Source organism: Hippocampus guttulatus, chromosome 10 (genome assembly GCF_054856545.1).
Source record: "Hippocampus guttulatus isolate MCC_2025c chromosome 10, RoL_Hgut_1.0, whole genome shotgun sequence".
NCBI classification, from domain to species: Eukaryota; Metazoa; Chordata; class Actinopteri; order Syngnathiformes; family Syngnathidae; genus Hippocampus; species Hippocampus guttulatus.
Genome location: NC_141270.1, coordinates 8,851,535 through 8,872,628, shown reverse-complemented (window position 1 = coordinate 8,872,628; position 21,094 = coordinate 8,851,535). Strand labels below are relative to the sequence as shown.

The following is a 21,094-nucleotide window of genomic DNA, read 5'->3' as shown; positions in this document are numbered from 1 at the left end:
TGTTATTCCAAAACTAGTCCGGCTCATACGACCGGAGACAAATTTGTTTTTTTGTTTTGTTTTTTAAATATACTTGGCCAAGAAAGACGATTTTGTTCTGTACTCTGCGATTTGACGGTTTACCCCGCCTTTTGCCCAAAACTCAGCCTATCCAATCAACGGCTCCGTATCTGACGTCATTATATTGTTTCCTATCAGAAAACAAGGGGCGGAACTAAAACAAAACCGCGGAAGATTCAAAATGAAGATGGCGTCTGTTGATCGTACTCAAAGTACACACGAGCTAAAAAGAAGGTACCGGCTCTAAAACGAATGTTTCTCCAAAAAGACAAATGGTCAAGTTTTACGTATTTTTGCTTAAGCGGGGCTATAATTACGTCGTATCCGACCGTTTTGAATTCTCGGTACTCGGTGGCGTGAGCTAGCAAGGCTGCTTGACGCAAAATACTGTGACTGTTTGAACAAATCTTGAGCAACTAAATGCGAGTTTGCGCAATTTCACTTGAATGTGTTTGTTTTTTTTCCACACAGGGAGACAAGAGGCTGTGTGTTTACAAGCATGGAAACATCAAACATATGCCAGCCGGTCATCTTCAACCCGGACTTCTTTGTCGAGAGGCTGAAACATGAACATCCACAGACCTTCACAGATCTGGTCCTGGCACATCTCACACGACTCATCGACCTCCCAGGAGAAGAGTTTGCTGAGCTCACAGGGGACTGTGAGCCCAGGGTGCCATCCTCGACTGGCTTCCTCCGCTCCTTCAACTTCCTGAGACGAAAAGGTGATTTAAAAAAAGACGAAATCCATATGCTAATTTCATGTTGTTTAAATTTCACTCTTCTTGTTGTCCAGCCCCTGTAAGTGCAGTTTTGCAATGCAAAAGTACCTCCCCAGTCTGAAACTAATTCGTTTTCTTTTTTAAGTCTATAGTGTTGTGCGGCATGGACAAAATTTCACAGACCGAAAATATAATATGGCATCGTTTTTTCCTTAAAATGTAATGACATGAATGGCAATTTTCTCTTATCTTTAATCCATATTTATCGGATGCAGATTTTATTTCGAAAACACAGTAAAATTAAAAGAAAGTGATAAAAATGAAAGCAACAACAACAAAAAATATGCGGACCATTTAACCAGTAAAAGTGCTTATCATATTTTTGCCACAGACTATGGCCTAAAATAGCTCGCATTCTTTTGTTGTGTCTCTCTCCATACAAAATAACAGCATTTATGACAGGATCAGTGAAAATATGTTTTATCATTATAGCAAATTCATTAATTCGCAACAATACTTGAGTTCAATATGGGCTGATAGTCCAATGTGTGTACCTGTTAATACAATACAATACATGCTGATTTATATAATCTTAGGTCACTATCAACCTCACTCAGACTTTAATCAAAATTGCACAATCATTGACCTTTTACAATACAATACAATACATGCTGATTTATATAGCGCTTTCACAACAGCGACAGCTGTAACAAAGCGCTTCACAAAACAGTTAACATAAAGTAAAATAATAAACACAACACATAACATAAAACACGGACAGTCGTGCAGTCCTAACCACTTTTCCGTCACACGCTTTGTTGTTTGAAGCAGTTTCAGATGAAAGAGGAGAGAATCAAAGTGTCCTTTAACCAGTGGATCAGAGACGTCATGCTCAAAATGTGCACACGTCGGCTACAAGCTAAGTTTCAAAGTCAACAAGAAGCTGTAGCATCCATTGACGAAAAAAGAGATTGGTTCACTTCTCCTGTCCCATGGAAATCCATTTCAATTCCAAGCGGCGACTCTCAGTTCCAAATACGCACCGGCGCTCTGCGCCAACGCTCCTCTCTCCTCATCCTCAACTTCAGCAGCCATCCATCCAGCCACACCAACGCCGACTGTCCAACAGCGCCGACATATCCACTGAACAAAACGGGGTTGTGAAAAATGCTGCCCATTACAGACTAACATCCTAAGAGCAAACTGTAGCAGCACAACCGTCCGTTGCGCCCCCCCCTTTTTTTTTTCATGGTGACCTCAAGTAGCGAGCCACATAATTAGACATTGTGAGAAGGACCCTCAACCCATCTTGGCATCACCGTGACTTTGCACACTAAACATACCGACAGCTTATATCTCGTATTTGAAAGCGGGTTTGCACTTTGTCAGAGGAAGAGGCAAAAAATATACTGTATTACTTAAGTGCAGGGAATAAATTGATTACGCCAATAATTTGTGGGACGCGAGCGACCGCATTAAAACAGCTCACGCTTTGTAACTTGATGAGAGTTAGGAATCTTAGAATGTTGAAACCTTTCGTGTATGTTAATGACATTTTGCCCCCCCCCCCCCCCCCCTCCAGAGAAAGGTGTAATTTTTGGTGCACCCTTGACTGAAGAAGGAATAGCGCAGATCTATCAGCTGATTGAGTACCTGAGCAAAAGTGAGTGTTATTTCACATACTCAATCACTTCATATAAGGGCACTTTTCCTTGAGGCTTTTTATGATGTGATGTGACAATATTTGCATGTATCCCCAGTAAGAAGGAACACATTGGGTTAGAGGGTGTTTATTTATAGTACAGACTGATCATATGACTTTTCACTTGAGTCTTTGACAACAAATTCCCTGGGAGACTGGGGAGAATGTATTGGATTTTACAACTCTTTTTTGGAATTGAACATCTACCATCACGCTACATAGTATATATAGTATATAGTATATCAGTGACCTGAGTTAAATAAGTGAGCTCTGAGAGACCAATTTCACTTAATAGGTCAGAAAATGCTAAGCATCTTCAAATAACAAAGTTTATCTATCCATGCCATAGATGTATTACAGGTAGGTTGACCAATGCTTCCCCATTCGATGACAGAATGTATGATTGTGGATCCCCGTGTACGGATTCGCCTTTTGTCATTTATAGACTAGAATAATAGCTTTGGCTTCAACTCAACAGACAAGTTTATTTGGGACTAAACGGATTGGTTATTATTTCAATGTCTATACATAACAGTACTTTAGTGATGTTAAGTGATTCTTCGGATTTTTCAAATGTAAAAAAAAAAAAGACTGCTCATGTCCTGGGTTACCAAATATATGACACTGTGGCGCTTATACTGATGTAGATGCATTCTTTTTGTGAAAATGCCAAAAACACTCAAATTGCTTAGTCATCCTGTGCCTTTCAAATTTTGTGAGAACCTTCCTGCTGCCTGCTAGCCTTGAATTAGCATGACGTCTTCTCGATTTATTTCTGGAAAGCCAATGACGTATTTGCACAAAAAGTGGACACTGCGTCCAAATGCTGGAGTCAATTATTCATTACAAAGCACTTCGCCTTGGCGCACTCACTCTCTTTCTTTCCGTTTCATTCGCTCTGTCTGTCACTGTGTCTACCCGCTGACATCATGTTTTCTCCTCCATCTGGGCTTTCTCTCAGATCTTCACATTGAGGGGCTGTTCCGCGTGCCGGGCCACAGCCTGCGACAGGCCGCGCTGAGGGAGATGCTAAATGCCGGGGCAGAAATAGATCTCGAGACGGGAGACTTCCACCCCAACGATGCCGCCTCGCTGCTCAAAGCCTACCTGGGGGAGTTGCCTGAGCCCCTGCTAATGCACAAACACTATCATGCCCACCTCAAAATTGGAGGTGCCCATTTCATGTCTCAAGACAAAATAGTACTTTTTTTTTTTTTTTTTTTTGAGCTTCTATATCACACACCATTTTTAACATCCACAGAGCTGACTCTCTTCAATGAGAAAGGAGATAAAACTAAAACTCCAGACAAGGAGCGGCAGGTGGAAGCCTATCAGTTGATTTTCATGCTGCTGCCACCAGCCAACCGCAGTCTGCTGAAGCTCCTGTTGGACCTCCTCTATCACACCGCGCGCAACCAACGTGTCAACAAGATGTCTGCTATCAATCTTGCAACCATGTTTGCGCCACAGATTATCTGGCCCAAAAATGTGCGGATCACTTACTTTTCTTTCAGATCTCCTGAAACCCAGTATTTCCTGAATAGTTTGTCTTCTTTTGTAGGTGATGGCATGCGATCTTCAGGAAGACATTGAGAAGCTAAACAATGGCATAGCATTTCTCATTAGGCACTCTCAAAAGCTGTTCAAGGTAAACTAGCACATAAAAAGCTTTGACTATATGTCCCCTCTTAAGTGGGACATTGGGGCTGTAAACTTGAACTTCAATCATTCTACTGTATTTACATTTGCTGTTCTTTCATTGAAGGCCCCGCCATCTATCAAAGAATATGCGCGTATATATTTCACTGGATCCAAAACTCTTCAATCAAAGGTATTTTTTATTTTATTTTTTAAAGGTTTTTAACTGCAACACATATTTTCTTTGAGTTGAATTCAATTTATTTTCCGCATGTGTTCCATCTAGTTGTGATTGAAGGGTTTCATTGTGTAGTTGAGCTCTAGATAGACACTGATTTTATTTGAATGACTGCAACTGAAATAGTCTGAAATGTACCTGCTTAATCTAGGATGACCTGATGTTAGTCTCGGGGACCAATGAGCCGCCGGCTGTGCCACAGCCTGCATCCATTGTTTCCCCTTGCACAAGAAAGATGAGTGGCAACAGCTCGAAAAAGTTGACGGATACTGGGACATACACCGAATCAGCTCTGCGAGAACTTTACCACCAAGTCAACAACATGCCCGAGTCTGCCAAGAAGAAGAAACTCATCAGGCAGGTCAGTGTGAAATACAGTATCGATGTGATGAGGCGCCTCTTTCAACTGAACAGGCTAATGTGCCGTGTTGGTGTGTGTTTAGTTTGAGAAGCAACCTTTGGTGACACCCTCACCGGATCCCAGCTCACCATTCAGCAGGAAGCACTGGCGATCCCGCTCTTTGGGTGGAATTATTAAGGTGTGTTGACATTAATTGTACACAGTGCCACCAACTCTGTTGACCATGGAGAAGAAAAAAAAAAGTCTCTTAATTTCAGGATTTTCTTTTTTAAAAATTGAAGCGCCCGCTACTGGCTGTGACAGACTGTACAGTATTATTATTTTTAAAACGATAATACTTTTTCGACTATATCGTTTACATATTCATGTTTTGTATGTAAAAAAAAAAAAAATCTTTTTTTCAGAGTGTTTTTCAGTTTGTGCAATGTAACTGTAACTGACTGTCTCTGCATGGCTAAAAAAAGCCACAAACAAACAAAGGATAGTAAAATCAAGATAAGCCACTGGGTTAACATCCTCTTGGGATGCAGCAAGCGATTATTTCAATAATCAATTCATCTGTTGATTATTAATTAGCGAATCAAACAAAATGTGTGAATTTCCATCCATTTATTCAAAAACGTGGTATTGTTTCAAATTGAGCGTGCAGAAAATATAAACTGTGATTCAGTTACTGGTTTGGTCTCAAAATAGGCAAAATGTTGATCATTGTTTTTCAAAGTAAAAGCAATTTTTTTTTCAACACAGATAATCAATTAATTTTCATGAAAGGCAAAAGAAATCTGACACTTAATATTGAGAGCTGAATCTCGGAGCATTAGGACGATTTTACATTTCAAAAGGTATCGAAACAATTCATCAATTTTCAAAAGTAGTTACCTATTGGTTTGATAATCCATCAATTCCTTAACAAGACAGTGCCAACGACTAAATCAAAAGTTTTTAGTTTGGTGTCAACGAGCACATTTTTTAAGCACTCAAACACGATAATTTTTAGTTTCTCCTATAGGAATTATTGCATAGCTTCGAGTGATGGTTTTGTTTGTCTAAACAGAAGAAAGTGTTGGGAAGCCAAATATCAACAGACAAGGCAAATGACAAAGTGCAGGGGGCAGCAGACAGCTGCTCAGGTGATAACAGCAGTGGAGGGGTGAGTCCCTACTATGATCTTTATCTCCAGAATGACTGTTATTAGGTTCAGCTGACAAAGATAAAGCCAACACCAACATGATTTCTTTTTCTTCTTATCTCAGTAATACACTATGGAGGTCAAAATCGTGTCTTCCCTTTCTCTCTTAATTCCCTTTAGGCTGTACTCCAAGTGAGGAAACTTCCCATCAAGCTGTGAAGGTGGATGCCTTTCCAGCCCTCTTTAATTTAAGGACTGAATATGTGTCGAAGAGCCAAATTTTATTCCTGCGTATTTTTCGGAGAGAATGCAGAGTTTGTTGATTATCTGAGCAGTGAGGGTGCTATGCTCTGTTTCAGTCAGCCGCATAACCATTTTCTTCAGGAAATGTTAAAAAAAAAAACCCACATGAATGCATGGCAATTGATGTTTAATATTGTTGTTATTGTTGTTTATTTTGTTTGTTTGTGTTTTTTTAACCAAAACATATTTTTTATTCATTGACTGGGACCATTTCACAGAAATGTTGAGTTTAGAAGACCAGAGACGTGCCTTAAAGTGAATTTCTTTTGCAATTTCTATTCAACACAAAATGTGTGCAATTTACTTTTTTTAGGTCTCCCAAACATCAGAATGTGTTAATTTATTTTAAGCGGAGTATGTTTAAATGATGTTAATTTAGGATCTGATGTCCCTAAGGACACTTTCTAGAGATGATATATTTCTCTCTTTGGGAATTCATTGCTGTTATGTTTTTGTTGTATATATTTTTTTCCAGGTATACTACTATCCCTCAAACGTGTGTTTGTGCTCTTTTGAGTACATTTTGCCTTTTCCAAGTCAGTTTTGCTTTCTTTGCAGCTCTGCATAGTTTTTGTCTTTCTGCGTACTGTATTAGCTGTGAAAGACTTTTTACCCTTTTTGTATTGCTGGTTGAGGGCAAATGAAGTCGTTTACTTTCTTAGTGGGGAGCTTTCTGTGAGGGTTTTGAGCCATTCTTACTTGTGAAAAGTTCTCATCAGTTGTGTTTTTTTCCAGTTCCAAGGCCACTCTGCCAAGTTGTTACAATACAAGCCTGATGTGGCAAAGTCAACTAAATGGACTGTGTTGACTGATGATATTGATGCTACTGTGAAACCCAAAAAGGCCTTTTTAAAAGACTTCAAACCATATTCTGTTTCTTAGTTGTTTTTTCCATTTCAAGCAAGCGCTTGCAATTATTACCACGGCCAACAGATGGCGCTACTTAGTTGCAAATGGATAGCTTGCATTCAATTTAATTTTGAATTTTGTATTGGTTTTAGAAGTAAACAGGAGATTTATTTTTTTAATAGAAGTCCCAACATATCTTAAAAACCTTCCATGTATCATCTTAGACAAAAAAAAAACAAGTACAGTATACTCATTTAAATGTGTACAACCATTGTCTTTCCACTGATCTCCTTTCTATTCAGGAAGCATCCATAGAATATATTTGTGAACCGGTGCATCCCCTGCAGTCAATAAGACTCACGAGGAGACGGTGATGACTTAATATGGCACAGAGAACGTCAAATAAAATCCAAAGAAATTGAAATAAATGCCAACCTCAAACCCATGAGTAGCAAATAGAAATAATGATAGGGGTGCAAAAAAAGCTTGACCTTTAACTGTTACCAAAGGCTTTTTCAGTTTGTAATAAATTAGTTGAAGGTGTGTGGGTGGATGCAGTAGGAATGTCTCAGTGTGTCATTATGGGATCCATGTCAATGCATGTTTGGTATTGTAAGTATATGTTGTAAATACTGGTGAGAATGGCACGACTTTCTCATGCTGTGTAAATATATAAGGGGGCGTGTCCATAATGGCAACACTTTTCTATTGTTTTGCCGTAATCGGGTTTCAGCAATCTTTCAAAATCAGTTTGTAAATGAGTCGAACAAACTGATATCTATATGGCAGTGTCAAGTGTGTGTCTGCTGTGTATTCAGAACCATCCCGTTTAGGTTTGTGTAAATACAGCCTTGAACAGGGCCACAAGGTAAATAGTGAGATGATATGATTGCATCGTTTTGGAATCCTGGTTAAAACACAGGCTTTTTGTGTTTTTATGGGTACCCTAAAATAAAAATAAAACATCAGCTACTAAATTCATTTCTGACTTTAAAGTAGTGACACCCTTTTTTTGTAATGCATTCCGGAATGAATGAAAGGCAGGAATGTGTTTTCTGCAACTGCACTAATGTTCTCATTGTTCTGTACTATGAATTGTTTTATCCATTTGTCCTGTAAGTTAATTAAGACAGGCCTCCTGTTTTGTGCACAGTATTATCCCTTTTCTAGTCTAATTATAAATAACAGACATGTCCTCCCACTGCTTTGAAAGCACCAGAATAATTCCTGTTGTGTTTTGTGTGCATTCCCGAAGTGGAGCGACATATCCCCCCCATCCCCACCCCCCATTACCACTAAACATCACTGTCTCCTCTTTAATTAGGGAAGATCTACACCGTGCCGACACTTTTACTGAGACAGATGGACCACCCTTCTCTCAAAGTATCCATCAGTACACCTGAATGTGCGCATGTGCTTTTCTCCCAATGTTTCTTCTTCTTTTCTTTTTTTTTCTTCATGTTTCAACCAATGAATGAGATTCTTTGGACCGTGTTTATGTTAGGAGGGATACACCCTGCAGCAAAATCCCTCTGTGGAATCTAACTGTCCCGAGGTGAACTATAAGCACAGCACTGAATAAAAAACAGCTGTGTTATTTGTTTACAGGTTACTATAAGTTAAACAGAGGTTATTTAAGTCAATAAAGACGGAAAAATTGTTAGAAAGCGAAGTTTGTTACCCAAAGTTGACTGGCAGCAGTCAGGACTCATGTCTGGTCATGTTCAAAATGGCATGATGCCAATATTCTATGACTCAACTTGATATGCCAAATAAACAGTCGTCGTCTGCGCAAAGCCCTTATTGGAAGTGGCTGCAAAATTGTCGTGAAAGAGTTTCCAAGTGTGCTTTCACTTACATTTTGGCCGCCTAGACGAAACAGAGATATTAGTGTACAGAGTGTCCTACACAAGCCTCAAGCAAAGTTGTTTTGGAATTGTTTCCTCTTACTTTCCCTCCCAAATGTTCCTTTTATTTTCTTCATGGTAGCAATTTGACACACAGACATTACTGTGAAGCGTGAGCATTTCTGTGTGAGCGTCTGTCAACAGCTCCCAGTAATGAGACATTCCCAGCCCAAATCCACATGTAGCGTTCCTCGAAATGCAAATCGATATAAAGATAGAAGCGTCGTAATGAGCCGTTCAAAGTAAATGTCACTCTTTTGCTTGAAAGAAATGTAAAATGCAATGTATGGCCAATGATGGTCGACAAATGCTGCTTATCTGAAATAATATTCTCAATCCACTTTAGGAACAGTTACTGCCGTTGAGAGACGAGTGTCATGCCAATTTACATCCATAAATCCCATTGGCCGAGCAGGTATGACTTTTTCATAATGTGTCGGTACCACTCATGTGTTTATATGACGTTATCGCTCATGTGACTATTTGCACATATGGCTCCACTTGATGTCCATACGTCTTTTTTTTTTTTTTTTGCCTCTGAGCGGCCGAGGTGTTGATTCCGCTCATCCCTGCTGGATTCATCTTTGTTCCATGTACACATTTACAGCCACACACAAAGCTCAAGCTCCCCTGCACAGCGCTTCAGGCAGGGGTTCTGCAGGTTAGGTGCCGCTCTCTTGGGGGTACGCCTGGAGGCAACCTGAGAGAAAGGAAGGCGTGGAGTGGGTGGGAATTAAAAGATAAAGATATGTGGAGTAGATGTGGATGGTGAATAGAATCCAGGGAATGAAAGAGGGATCTTGAGAATGAGAGGGAGTTCAGGCAGGGTTCTGATTGGGGGGGTGTATACTGTGTGAGGAGGGGTAGGGGTGGAGTCGTGGGGGTCTGCTATTTGTAGATCCTTGTGATGGATGACTGGTGTGAGTGTGTGTGTCGGAGAGAGAGAGAGAGAGCGAGAGAAAGACTTTTTTTTCATTCTGCTCTTTCCTCCTGTTTCCTCTCTCTTTAGGCAAGCAGAGCGGAGTGGGACTGAGTGAGGAGGAGACGTGTGCACACCACAGCCACTCCACAGAGCCAAGGCAGGAGAAGAGTTTGCAAGGAGACAATAAGAGCAAGAGAACTGCTTTTTGAGGGGGATACCAAACTCAAAACGAGAAGTACAAGACCCAAATAAACAAAAAGGGATTTGTCTTTCTAAACTTCTCAAAGGAAATTATATTGTTGTTTTTTTTATATTGGCTGAAAATACATACATTTCTTTTTTTTTTTTTTTAATTTTAAGCAGGATTCCCTAGAAGACGGACAGGAAGAAATAAGTCAGGCTGGGACGGTGTTGACAAAGCTAGGCAAAAGGATGTTTTTTGGCACGCTGGAGATGTGCGTCTGGGCCGGGATGCTCTGCGCCCTGCTGACAGCCGGCGCGGGTGCCTGCCCTGCCCTGTGTACCTGCAGCGGCACCACAGTCGACTGCCACGGACTGGGGCTCAGGACCATGCCGAGGAATATCCCACGCAACACCGAGAGGCTGTGAGTACCACCTGCCCGCTTTGCCTATTCCCTGCTGTGGTAGCATGCTTGATGTCACTCCAAAGATTGAGAACAATAGCCGTGCTTGTCAAGCTGTGTGTCAGACACTGGCATTCCATTCAGGTGTAAATAGGCGAGAGGGACTGAGCGGATGTGTGCTTTTCGTGTGGCAACTATTTACTCAAACGTAATTTACTTCCACAAATCCAACTTTTAAAGTTGAAGAAATAGAGTTCAAGATTTGGAGTTTATATTTTGATTCCCCACTTAGCTCCTTTTCACTTCATCCCCCACTCCGGGTCTCCGCTCGACTAACCCCCCCACCCGTCCGCCTTTCTCCCAGGCATGGCGCTGAACACTCACTCCACAAATTGTTAAATCATCTAGAAAATTAAGCAAATCTGCTCCTTAAGTGAGTCTTCCACCAGGATCTTGTAGCTGTCTTGTAAAACTGATGGAGGATGGGGGGAGAGGGCGATGAAGCAGACATGCACCGGCTGCCAGAGTGGGGTTCCGTCGTGTTTTTCATGACACACTCCCCTGAAATATTCATCACTAAATCAGAAGTGAAGAGTGTGAGGGCAAATAGATTGTTCTATTTCAGCTTTTAGAATATCAGTCTTGAATTAAAGATGCTCTGGCAAGAACGGAGAAGAGACAGCCTGTGTCAGAGCCAGCACTGGCACAGTGGGAAATGGCTGCATATTTAATGCTTTTCATCTTTAATTTCTAAGAACACCCTTTTTGTTTGTTTGTTTGTTGCCTGACAGTCTGAATATGTCCGTGCCGGTAGCACGCAGGTTGAGGCGGCAAGGAAACATGGTCATTTTGTGGTTTTCCTCTCATATGAATGGTTGTAAATATTCATTGCCCCTATTACTCAAGAGGATTTTTTTTAAAGTTGTCTGTGCATTCGTGTTTCTCTCCTTAACTGTACACATCATATGTATTTCTATTTATATATCTGTGTGTGAGTAATGTTTACCCCCACAATACAGCTGACCTACAGTTGCTACTATTTTAGAATTAGGGACCATCCTTTTCTGCGGGCTCTTACAGTGTATGAGGTGATAAATCAAGGTTCAATCTGCAGGTCAACACAGTTGACCTGAAACCACACGATTGTCCTGTACGTATGCCTAAATTTACCATGCCATGTGTGGAATCCTTGTTTTGCAATCCTGCTTCAAATACTTAGCAGTTAGTTAAACAAAATTTCAGCCTCAACTTGTTTAAAACGTATTAGGCGTGAAATAGCAAAAACGTAAGTCGCCTCACTTCAGTGGCTATGCTGAATTTAGTCTTGGAAAGTCGAGCAGAGATGACTAAAAAGCTTTGTGGATTGTGTTCGCGATCGTGTATACAGACTGATGCGTTTGGGAAATGGTGCGGGTGTGTTCAAGAAGGGGGAGGGTTTTAGAGAGAAGTGTGTGTGAGTGTGTGTGTTTAGGCGGTGGGATGTGTGCGCTGAGGGTGTCGCCACAGACAGCAGAATCCCATTTGCACTTGTCAGTGTGGGTTTGGATCAGTTCTGACCCCTGAGCTCTTCAGCCGGGAGACACAGTAATGACACTGTGAGGCTCCCCATGTTAAAACCACAACAGGACCGCTCCCCCCAATTCCCTCTCCTCATCTTTTTTAATTCTGCCTCTTCTTCATTCTTTGCCTCTCATCCAGGCAACCCCACCTTCTTTGAAATCATCCTTAAAAATATCTCATGTTCAGTACTTTCCCACCTGATTATTTCGGCAGATATTGATCCAAACACAGCCCATTTCTCTCTTGCAGCTTTTCCTCTTGCTCATCCCGGCTGTCAAACGCGTGTGCCTCATCTGCGTGAATGAGTTGATTTGCAGAGGGGGAGGAGTGTGGCTATTAACCACTGGTGTGCCCTTCTTTTAATTGCAAACGCCAGCCTTTTGACAAATGTCTCCAGCATCTCCTCTGTGCTCCATGTGTGTTCTTTTTTATTTGCAAACCTTCTGCATATGTGCATAAGGTAAATGAGTAACTTATTTGGGGGGGGGGGGGGGGGGGGGTGACGCTGTCGCTGGAAAATATGTGTGTATGTGCCAGGGAATGCCTGCAGTGTTTTTGGCATGGCTGCTTCAACTGACAGCTCGCCAGCCACCTGATCCATAATTTACCCCAACAAGGCTGAAAACAACCGCCTCGCTACCTGGCAACGGCGAAAGTTGAAAGAGCATGATGTAAAAGGATAAAGAGACACACAGGCTGAGAGGCAGCGCATGATGAGAGGATGCTTGAGATGCACTCACTCGAGTTGGTAATCACTGAAAAGGTGACTGCGGAGTCACAACAAGAGAAAGCGCAAAACCCAAAATACGCTCACCGGCGGTCATTGACGGACCCATTCAGTTTTTTATCAGAAGGGGCGAGTCATCGGTAGTGTAGTGGGTCACACTTTTGGTGTGACGCCAATGCCAGTCCAGGTTATCAGACTTTCGCCCTCTGGTAGCTGAGATAGGCTCCAGCTTTTCCATCACCCTGAACAGGAAAAAGCAGTCCCTGCACCTAAAGAGTTTAAGAACCACTGCATGCTCCCGCAAGGGGGGGGGGGGGGGGCATTTTTGCTCAAGCCATTTACTCCCAACATTATGGTTGGATGTGATCGCTTCTCAGCAGCAGCATGTGAGCGATCACATCAGAAAGAAAGCTCATTTAGACTTTGTTTCAGTTCACTGGCGGATGAACCAACAAATGTCAGTTCAACTCATCTCTGTCTAATTTGGGTCTAGTATTTCAAGGAGATGTTCTCTATTTCTTGAAGATGTTGATGTTAAGACTTCACCCAGTTGTTATCGTCTTCCCCCCCCCCCCCCCCCCCCCCCCGAGCGACATACCTCTACAATAAGCATGTTACATGTTCAAATGCACTGCCAAACATCAAAGGCGGCTGCTGTGCTTCTAAACTCACCCTCGACCCACTAGCCTGCTCTCCTGACACAGCCACACTATATTTCTGATTGCACGCTTGAGAGGAATTATCCCGTCAAAGGCATTTATGTGTGTCAAAGCCATAAATCAGTTTTAAAAGTCACATTGTGTGGACTTTCAGGGACAAAAATATGAGGTCTCGCAAGGGGTTATAAATTCTAGGTAGGAATCATTTGTAGTCTTTGGTCTACCGAAACATGCACACGTTTGTCAATGTAATTCAATTTCAAGGTGTGCGCATATGCGCATGATCACTCTATATGCAAGTCCAAATCTTAGCCGACCATGAAATCCGATTTAGTGCATCCACTCAGATCATCTTTCATCTCCCAGAAATTCTGTCTTTCTTGTTAACCTTGCCGGCTGAGCGGTCGCATCCTGGCGGCGGTGCTTATGAGTGACGAGCGATGGACGGCGGAATTCAAATGCACTTTGTTGAACGCTTTCCTGCCGTCCTTGATACGCCTGCATAATCCGCATTTCACGCTCATCGAGATGCTTTTTGATGTGATCGAGTTTCAGAGAGGCAATTACACAGCATTCCATATACAAAGGAAGATCCGAACTCAGTTACTGTAAAGGTGCCAAGCAACAGACGACTGCTGTCTTGTGCTCTTTATTCCTGCATGAGGGAATTTATTATCGGAGAGCCATTACTGCATTTACCCGGAAATTGTCATTAAAATAAAAGTATCTATTCACTAATCCATTTCCTATAGCTCTGATCCTGTTCAGGGTATCCAGGGGAGCTGGAGCCAGTGGAATTGGGGCTGTGTACCCTCCTTGCATGATTGCCAGTCAATCATGTTTTATTGTGAAAGAGTCAGTGAGTTGGAAATGAGTCAAACTTTATTCAACTTGAAGTCGCCATCCATACATAAAGAACACTGTCAATTTTTGAGAAAATTAAAGCATATTAAGTCAGAAAAATACGGCAATCACCTTCAACAAAAACACCTCGGTGGAGATCTAAGATCTATTGGCCATGGCAGTTACCTGTAAAACGTTGCTGCATTTTCATTTGCTTGTAGTTTTTAATTCTGCAAAAATGACATCTGTGAAAGTTTGCCAATGGGTGAGGTGTGGGCCAAGTATTAACTATTATATTTACCCTTTCTTTTACACTCTTGGCATCTGAATTGTCATATTTTCCCCCTAATTGCGCAATGTGCACTGAAGTCGTTTTCAATGGGAAATTACGTTCATTGGGGTGCCTTTGAGGTGTTGATCCAAATTAGGATTGTTCAGACTTGTCCTAGGCCTGAGCTCTACAAAGTGCCATCCTAGTTTAGAAGTTTCTGTTTGGTTGCAGGAGTATGCAAAAAAAAAAAAAACCAGCAAATATTTTCATGAGACTTTGCCAGTCAGTGAGCACTGCATGGGCCAAGGACAAACTGCTTACATTATAAAATTGCAATTTTCGGTTTGTTTGTTTATTTATTGAACATGTCAACAGATAATAGACATTTTGGCATCAAGTAAAGGGAAATGATGCTAATTGTTTTTTTATTTTGTTCTTATTTTTAAACTGACTGGTGGTCAGAGCCGTACTAAGTTTCGTTTTACAAACCCTTGTCTTGATTGCTGTTCGTCAATACGACAGAAGTTGATTTTAACATTGCGTTGCTGATGAGTGTAGCGCGTTTGAGCCCATTACAAATTGATGTCAACATTTTCCTTGACTTCTTTAGGAGCACTTCTCAAGAAACAGATAATCCAGGCTACGGGTACCAGTGAGGGCAAACACATTGGCTCTGATCCCAATTGGGACTGTTCAGCCTTGGTGGAGGCCTGTGCACCGCCGAGTGCCGTTAAGACTTCATGTTTCTACTCACTAGAGAGTGGCGGGAACATAATGTGACAGATGTGACTGAGCAGATGTTTTCAACACGCACACGCGCACAAGACACATGATGCGTTTCAGAGCGCACATTCATACATGGTCAGCGCACAACAGCAGCAGATACAGTATAAAGCATGAAAGACCCCTCAGTCTGCAGCGCACTGTGTGTTCCTGTCCCAGTCTGTTGCGGCGGCGGCGACATGCACTCGAACAGATGTTTGATTTGCCTTGGCCTGACAGTGTCATAAGTTATCTCTGTTTGAGCAAAACGTGTCTGTGCTCTACTTTTCCGTCCTGCGCTTCCTGTCCTCAATCTCTCTGTTATTTTTGCTTGGAGAAGTGTCTCATACATGAAGCTGTCTTCATTTTGCCCAGTGTTTTAGCTGGCGTGTCGGCGGCCCAGTCAAATAAATGCTTGGATGGCAACACCTGACTTGTGAACTGTGTGTGTGTGTGTGTGTGTGTGTGTGTGTGTGTGTGTGTGTGTGTGTGTGTGTGTGTGTGTGTGTGTGTGTGTGTGTGCTTAGTGTTTACGTCTAAGTGAGCTCTCCCTCCTGAGGCCTGACTGCGCAGAATGAACACTGTAAATAGCCCTTGAGGAGCCCAGGAGGCGGGAAACACGCTCTCAGACATAGTCTTTAGCCACTGCGCTGCACACTCATTGACGCACACGCTAAAAATGTGCAATTGAGGGCCTGCATGTCTGAAAGCCACATTTCAATTCAAAGGAGTAATCTGACCTCTGAGTGTGGACAGAAGTGTTCCAGTTCACTCTAAGTGTGTTATTTTGGCCACGCTGGTCTGCGTTCTCTCGCCCCATCTCAGACTTTCACTCATTGAGGTTTTTGTGAGCTCGCATGGTGCAGCCGTGTTAGTGTTGGAGCAACTAATATGTAGGTCGCTTTCTCCCAGACAGCAACGCAGTTCCCAAACTGTCATTTTTCAGCATCGAGTGACAATTCCTGCGCAGCCTATCCCGCCGTCACTCCTATATGCTCCAGAGTCTGCTCACTGCTTCTCAGCCGCTGTCGTTCATTCAAAAACTGTCAGCTCATGCGGTTGAATAGTATTATCAGCATGTGATTGTGGGTAATGATCCGCCGCGCTTTGGCCACAGCACTTTGAGTTTTCTGTCGCCAGCTTGTAGACGCAGTGAGGAGTTTGGAAAGCGTGCGGTCACGGAGCTTCAATCCGCCGGCTTCTGGCTTCCCTGCCAGGCAAAACCTGCTCTAGACAAATGGTCCTGTGACGCTTGCAACCGTGACACCGCGGCAAAATGTGCACACATTAATAAGTCATTTCAATTGAGGCGGGTGTTGATGTGCGGTGTTGGGCAAGTTACTACCAAAATGTCATTTATCATATATTATTTCTAGATGGGGTTTTTTTTCAGTAAGTCGTTATATAATAATCATGATTGCATGCAACATTTGGCCCACCAAAAAAAAAAAAAAAAAAAAAAAAAAATCCATCCATCCATTTTCTATACCGCTTATTCTCAATTTGGTAATGGGTGAGCTGTAGCCTGGACAGAGTAAGTTTGGGGCAAGAGGTGGGGAACACCCTGGTATAGTCGCCAGCCCTGAAAGGAATAGTCACAGGAAAAAAATGATATTGGAGTTGCATGTAAACTATGTTGGAGGGTCGTCTATGATGCTGCATATCATGAGTGACATGCACGTACACACTGAGTACAGCCCATCATTGGTGTGCAGTGGTTACATGTACAGCGACTAAAATGCCAGACAATTACTGCACATTTAAACCACACAGGAAGAGGTGATTTGAACTTAAACCTAACCAAAAAAAAAAAAAAGAATACATATACTATATATATACTTCTATCTTTATTTTTAAAAGTGTACAGTATGTAGAGAAAAACAAAACACTTGCATGGGGTCTTGTTAGATTTTGCGAGCCACTCTGTTGGATGAACTATTGCGCATTGATGATGGCTCGTATAATGACAGCAACAAGTTCATTGGAGAAAAATGCAAACACTTTAACGTCGTTAATGTTTAAAATGAGATAACTGTTTAATAAATGCAAGTTAGCCCTTGTATTATGAATGCGTTTCAAATGTGTCTGCTCACTACAGCGTCAACGCAACCGTCACTCTTCTCTCAATCAATGACTCTTAATTCATGTTGTCAAGTCGTAAAAGCTGAATCGCAGCCCAGATAAAGGCACATTCATAAAACTTGTTGTAAAGTTATAAAACCGTTCTATAGCTTAATACTGATTTATGTTATGGCCTCGGTGTTGTACATTGCCGGCGAGTCTGTACTTTTCCACGGCACTCCTTTGTTTAAGTTCTGCTGTATTTCTGCATAAATGTTTCATGTCAGTCAAAAAACACGACACCCAACAATAGTTTGCCTTTCCCTCCATCCAGCTAGGAAAGCTGAACCAGAATGCTTGCTCCTCTGGGCATTTTTTCTTCTACATGTCAGTAGGTGTACTTACCGATAAAGTGTATTTCTGCGGCCCCTTTTTCCTCGTGCAAGCCGCGTGGATATTTGTATCTGTGTGTTAGCTAGCCGCTGCGTTTGCTTATTCTCCCTCTGGTCTCCAGGCTCCATTTCATGTAAAGTTGCTCAATTCAAACCATGTCCCCGTCTGCTGAGAGACCCCATGCAGCTGGCGGAAATAAACGGAATGACTTTTTCAGTGTTGCAGCAGCACTCGGAGCCCATTTGAATTACAGAGATGTGAGCAAATGGCGTTCGACTTGGACTATTTTCAAGCAAGAGGAGAGCATCGTTTTGAACGTCTGCTTCTCCTCACCTTCAGGCTACACACATCCATCACTGATACGCTCCCAAAAATATTCATTTCCATTCATTTGTTTTCGTGAATGAACAGTGATGGGGATTCAAAGTCCTGTGAGACTTTAGTTCACCTGTTTTCGTGAAAATGTGGTTGAATTCCACAATGACACAACTTTAGGGGTCTCTAATAATTACACCGAGACCTACACATAAGAATCGATGCATTCATTTACTGACCAGTGAGTCAGCATGAGCTAGCGATGTGGCAAATCTGACTGTCCGGGAAGCGTGTCGGTGCTGGGAATCCTTACAGACGTTTCTAGGGAATAGACCGATGGAGTTGGAAATCCTTCGCTGCGTGAACTGGGTATCATACCTAATAATTTTCTGCCACGAGAGTAATACCGCAGCACTGTAATGCAAAAACCGGCACAGCAAGTCCGAACCACAAAGCATCTGTCTGTGAAACGAGAGAAGGCGCGTTTGCTGTCCTGCCAACAGCTATTGCTTGGATTCCTTTTCCTGTAATACTAATGACTGATTTTATTTTCACGAATAAAAAGCGGCATTCTCACTTCACAAGAGCAAAACAATGCGTAGGAGTCCGGCGACTGCTATTACCTCATCGGTGGTTAACGCATGCCCGTGGCTTGTTCATTCACAGATTGGCCATGTCCACATATGACGTTCTTTGTAATTATGCACTTTACATCTTGTAAAGCGTGATCACTCATAGGGAAATAGCTTGTCAAAACGTTCTGCTCCAGTCCCGTGGAGATACAATGCTTAGCACTCATAGCTTATCAGGCTTCCGTTGCATTTCGTTAGTACAAAACTCATAAGCCTGCTTCAGACGGCGGATGAATAATGTAGAAGGGACACTATTCAATAAAAAGTGTTATTTAAAACCTAATAAATACTTTCAAACCCTCGCATGGTTTCGAAGGTCAGAAAATGTCAAAGTGTGGATCTGTGGCTTCTCCAGTGCTAGTTAACACATCACGGGTGTTGGCTGCTATTTCAGCACGACCTAAATGTCACAACTCTGAAACTATCTTGCATTTCGAGATGAGCAAAAGCAGCTTTTTTGGTGGTCCTTTTCCCGAAACTGCTCAAGCGATTGCATAGTTGCATCAATGAGTCAATTCCGGAGTGGAGATAGTCAGGATTAAGCGAGAACTCGCCGCCAGAGGAGGAACTGTGGTCTAATTTGTTTATGGAGAGCGTCAGCTTTTGACAAAATCCTCCTGCTACCTCTCAACACTTTTCTCATTCCGTCTCCTCTCGTTTGTGTCCAATCCCTTTTCTTGTCCTTAGAGTGTCATCCGGAATGACCACCCGAGAAATGAGACATCGGCTATCCGCACTTGTGCGCAGGTTGACATGCATGCAAGCACCTTTCTGCGTAAGCACCTGGAATGAACACCACATGTGCACGAATCACAGCGCAGGCTAATGAAGGCCGGTCCATTATTTATTTCCTGCGGTTCTGTCGCTTGGCCCGTCAGTGCACCTGTGTACACACGTGTGAGCGCGCACACACACATACACAGACACACAAATACACGCCATCTGTCTATAATGGCCATTCTTTTTAGTACTGCATAGCACTGCAGTCCCTCGAGTGGTCATTAGACGAGTGAGGGAAAGAGACCCTTGCTTTCTGCGCAGATTCTTTCACGTTTTTCTTCTTTCTTTTTTTTGGGGGGCCGTGCTCCGGGACGAGGAGTTGAGTAGGCGGGTCAGGGCAGGGTGGACCAATAATGCTTCGCGATTGCAGTAGCACACAAACATGCCAAATATTTACTCTCCCAGCTGCCATGTGAATACAAACGTTGGACAGCACTTTCTTGGATTAGCAAAAGCCATTCCAAAACATCTCTTTTAGCTGCAGTGCTCTTTCTCACTAATTTTGCAGTGACGGTCAACGTTCGGCTGGACATCTGCTCCCATTATATCCACAACACTTAGCTTTTTGGCCTTGCGGCCTTTCCCAAATCCCCTCCGTTGGCTCCCACTAATCCCTGACAATGGCGGAAGGACATGGCCAAGAAGAGGTGCGGTTGAGGGTGTAGGTTGGCAGTTCCCAGAATAAAGAGAAAGACGGCTCAAATGTCTTGTACTCACATTGCACTTCTAGAATAGACCAAGGGGAAGAAATGCCAACATCCCCAAAATGACTGCTCTTATGAGAATCCAGTAGGATTATGATGTATGTTTGAATGTTATCACAACAACTACTTTGAAACTTTACCCGAGTACAGTGGAACCCGCAAGGTCAAACACATTGGAGTCGTTGATTGTCTTTCAATTTGTTCTTATTTGGAACAACCTTTCCTGAAGGATATGGAGCAAATAAAAATAAGTCATTCTAGTTTCAATGTATCACCAGAATGAACAGTACAGGAGATTTGGAGTGATATTCTTTGTTGCCATTCAATTTACAAAAGGAAGATGAGCACAATTGACTGTAAAATCTAAAATACAAAAACATTGACAAAAAAAACAATTTAAAACCATGATCAAGATGTGAATACTAGTATCGTGAGTCATGCTGCTTTGAATGTGGGTTTTCTCCCCCGTAATTTTTGGTGCACGTATTCATTTTTTTCACACACACACACACACAGCCCGTGATGCGCTATAAGCCAAAAATGTCTAGCATGATTTGTGAACAACTCATGTGTTGTCATGATGGTACCCACCCTCAACAGCTGGAATCTGTGGTGCATGAGACCACCTATTTAGCTGGAAAATAAGCCGTTACATTTCCTTCTCACGATTTGTGAAAAAATATTACCCCTAAAACTAATCGGGAACTGCGATTGGCTGGCAACCAATTCAGGGTGTCCCCCGCCTACTGCCCGAAGACAGCTGGGATAGGCTCCAGCACCCCCCGCGACCCTAGTGAGGATAAAGCGGTTCGGCAAATGAATGAATGAACTAATCAGGAAATAATCTACACTCTTAAGACTATTTTCTCCATAGTTGTTCCCAGCTGTATAGTCAAACTGTAAGTACAGAATGTGCAAAACTTTTTAGGCATTTATTTTTTTGGCAAGGTTCCAAATTGAAGGGAGGACAGT

General features: G+C 42.4%; 2 protein-coding genes across 8 annotated transcripts in view; both read left to right on the top strand.

Moving 5' to 3' along the window:
• The first annotated feature begins 241 nt into the window (after positions 1–241).
• On the top strand, positions 242–7,022 carry LOC147199144 (rho GTPase-activating protein 19-like). Its single transcript, XM_086122066.1, has 11 exons — positions 242–294; positions 532–785; positions 2,365–2,445; positions 3,446–3,655; positions 3,746–3,972; positions 4,046–4,132; positions 4,250–4,315; positions 4,512–4,721; positions 4,804–4,899; positions 5,776–5,871; positions 6,031–7,022. The coding sequence occupies exons 1-11, from the start codon at positions 242–244 to the stop codon at positions 6,067–6,069; spliced, it is 1,419 nt and encodes a 472-aa protein (XP_085978192.1). The 3' UTR covers positions 6,070–7,022.
• A 2,797-nt stretch (positions 7,023–9,819) lies between these two features.
• slit1a (slit homolog 1a (Drosophila)) overlaps positions 9,820–21,094 on the top strand; it is a 92,128-nt gene continuing 80,853 nt past the window's right edge. For all 7 annotated transcript variants that reach the window (XM_086122212.1, XM_086122210.1, XM_086122207.1 and 4 more), the window contains exon 1: positions 9,820–10,436. In XM_086122212.1, coding sequence (XP_085978338.1) covers positions 10,264–10,436 — 173 coding nt within the window. In that variant the 5' untranslated portion in view covers positions 9,820–10,263. The remainder of the gene's footprint in view (positions 10,437–21,094) is intronic.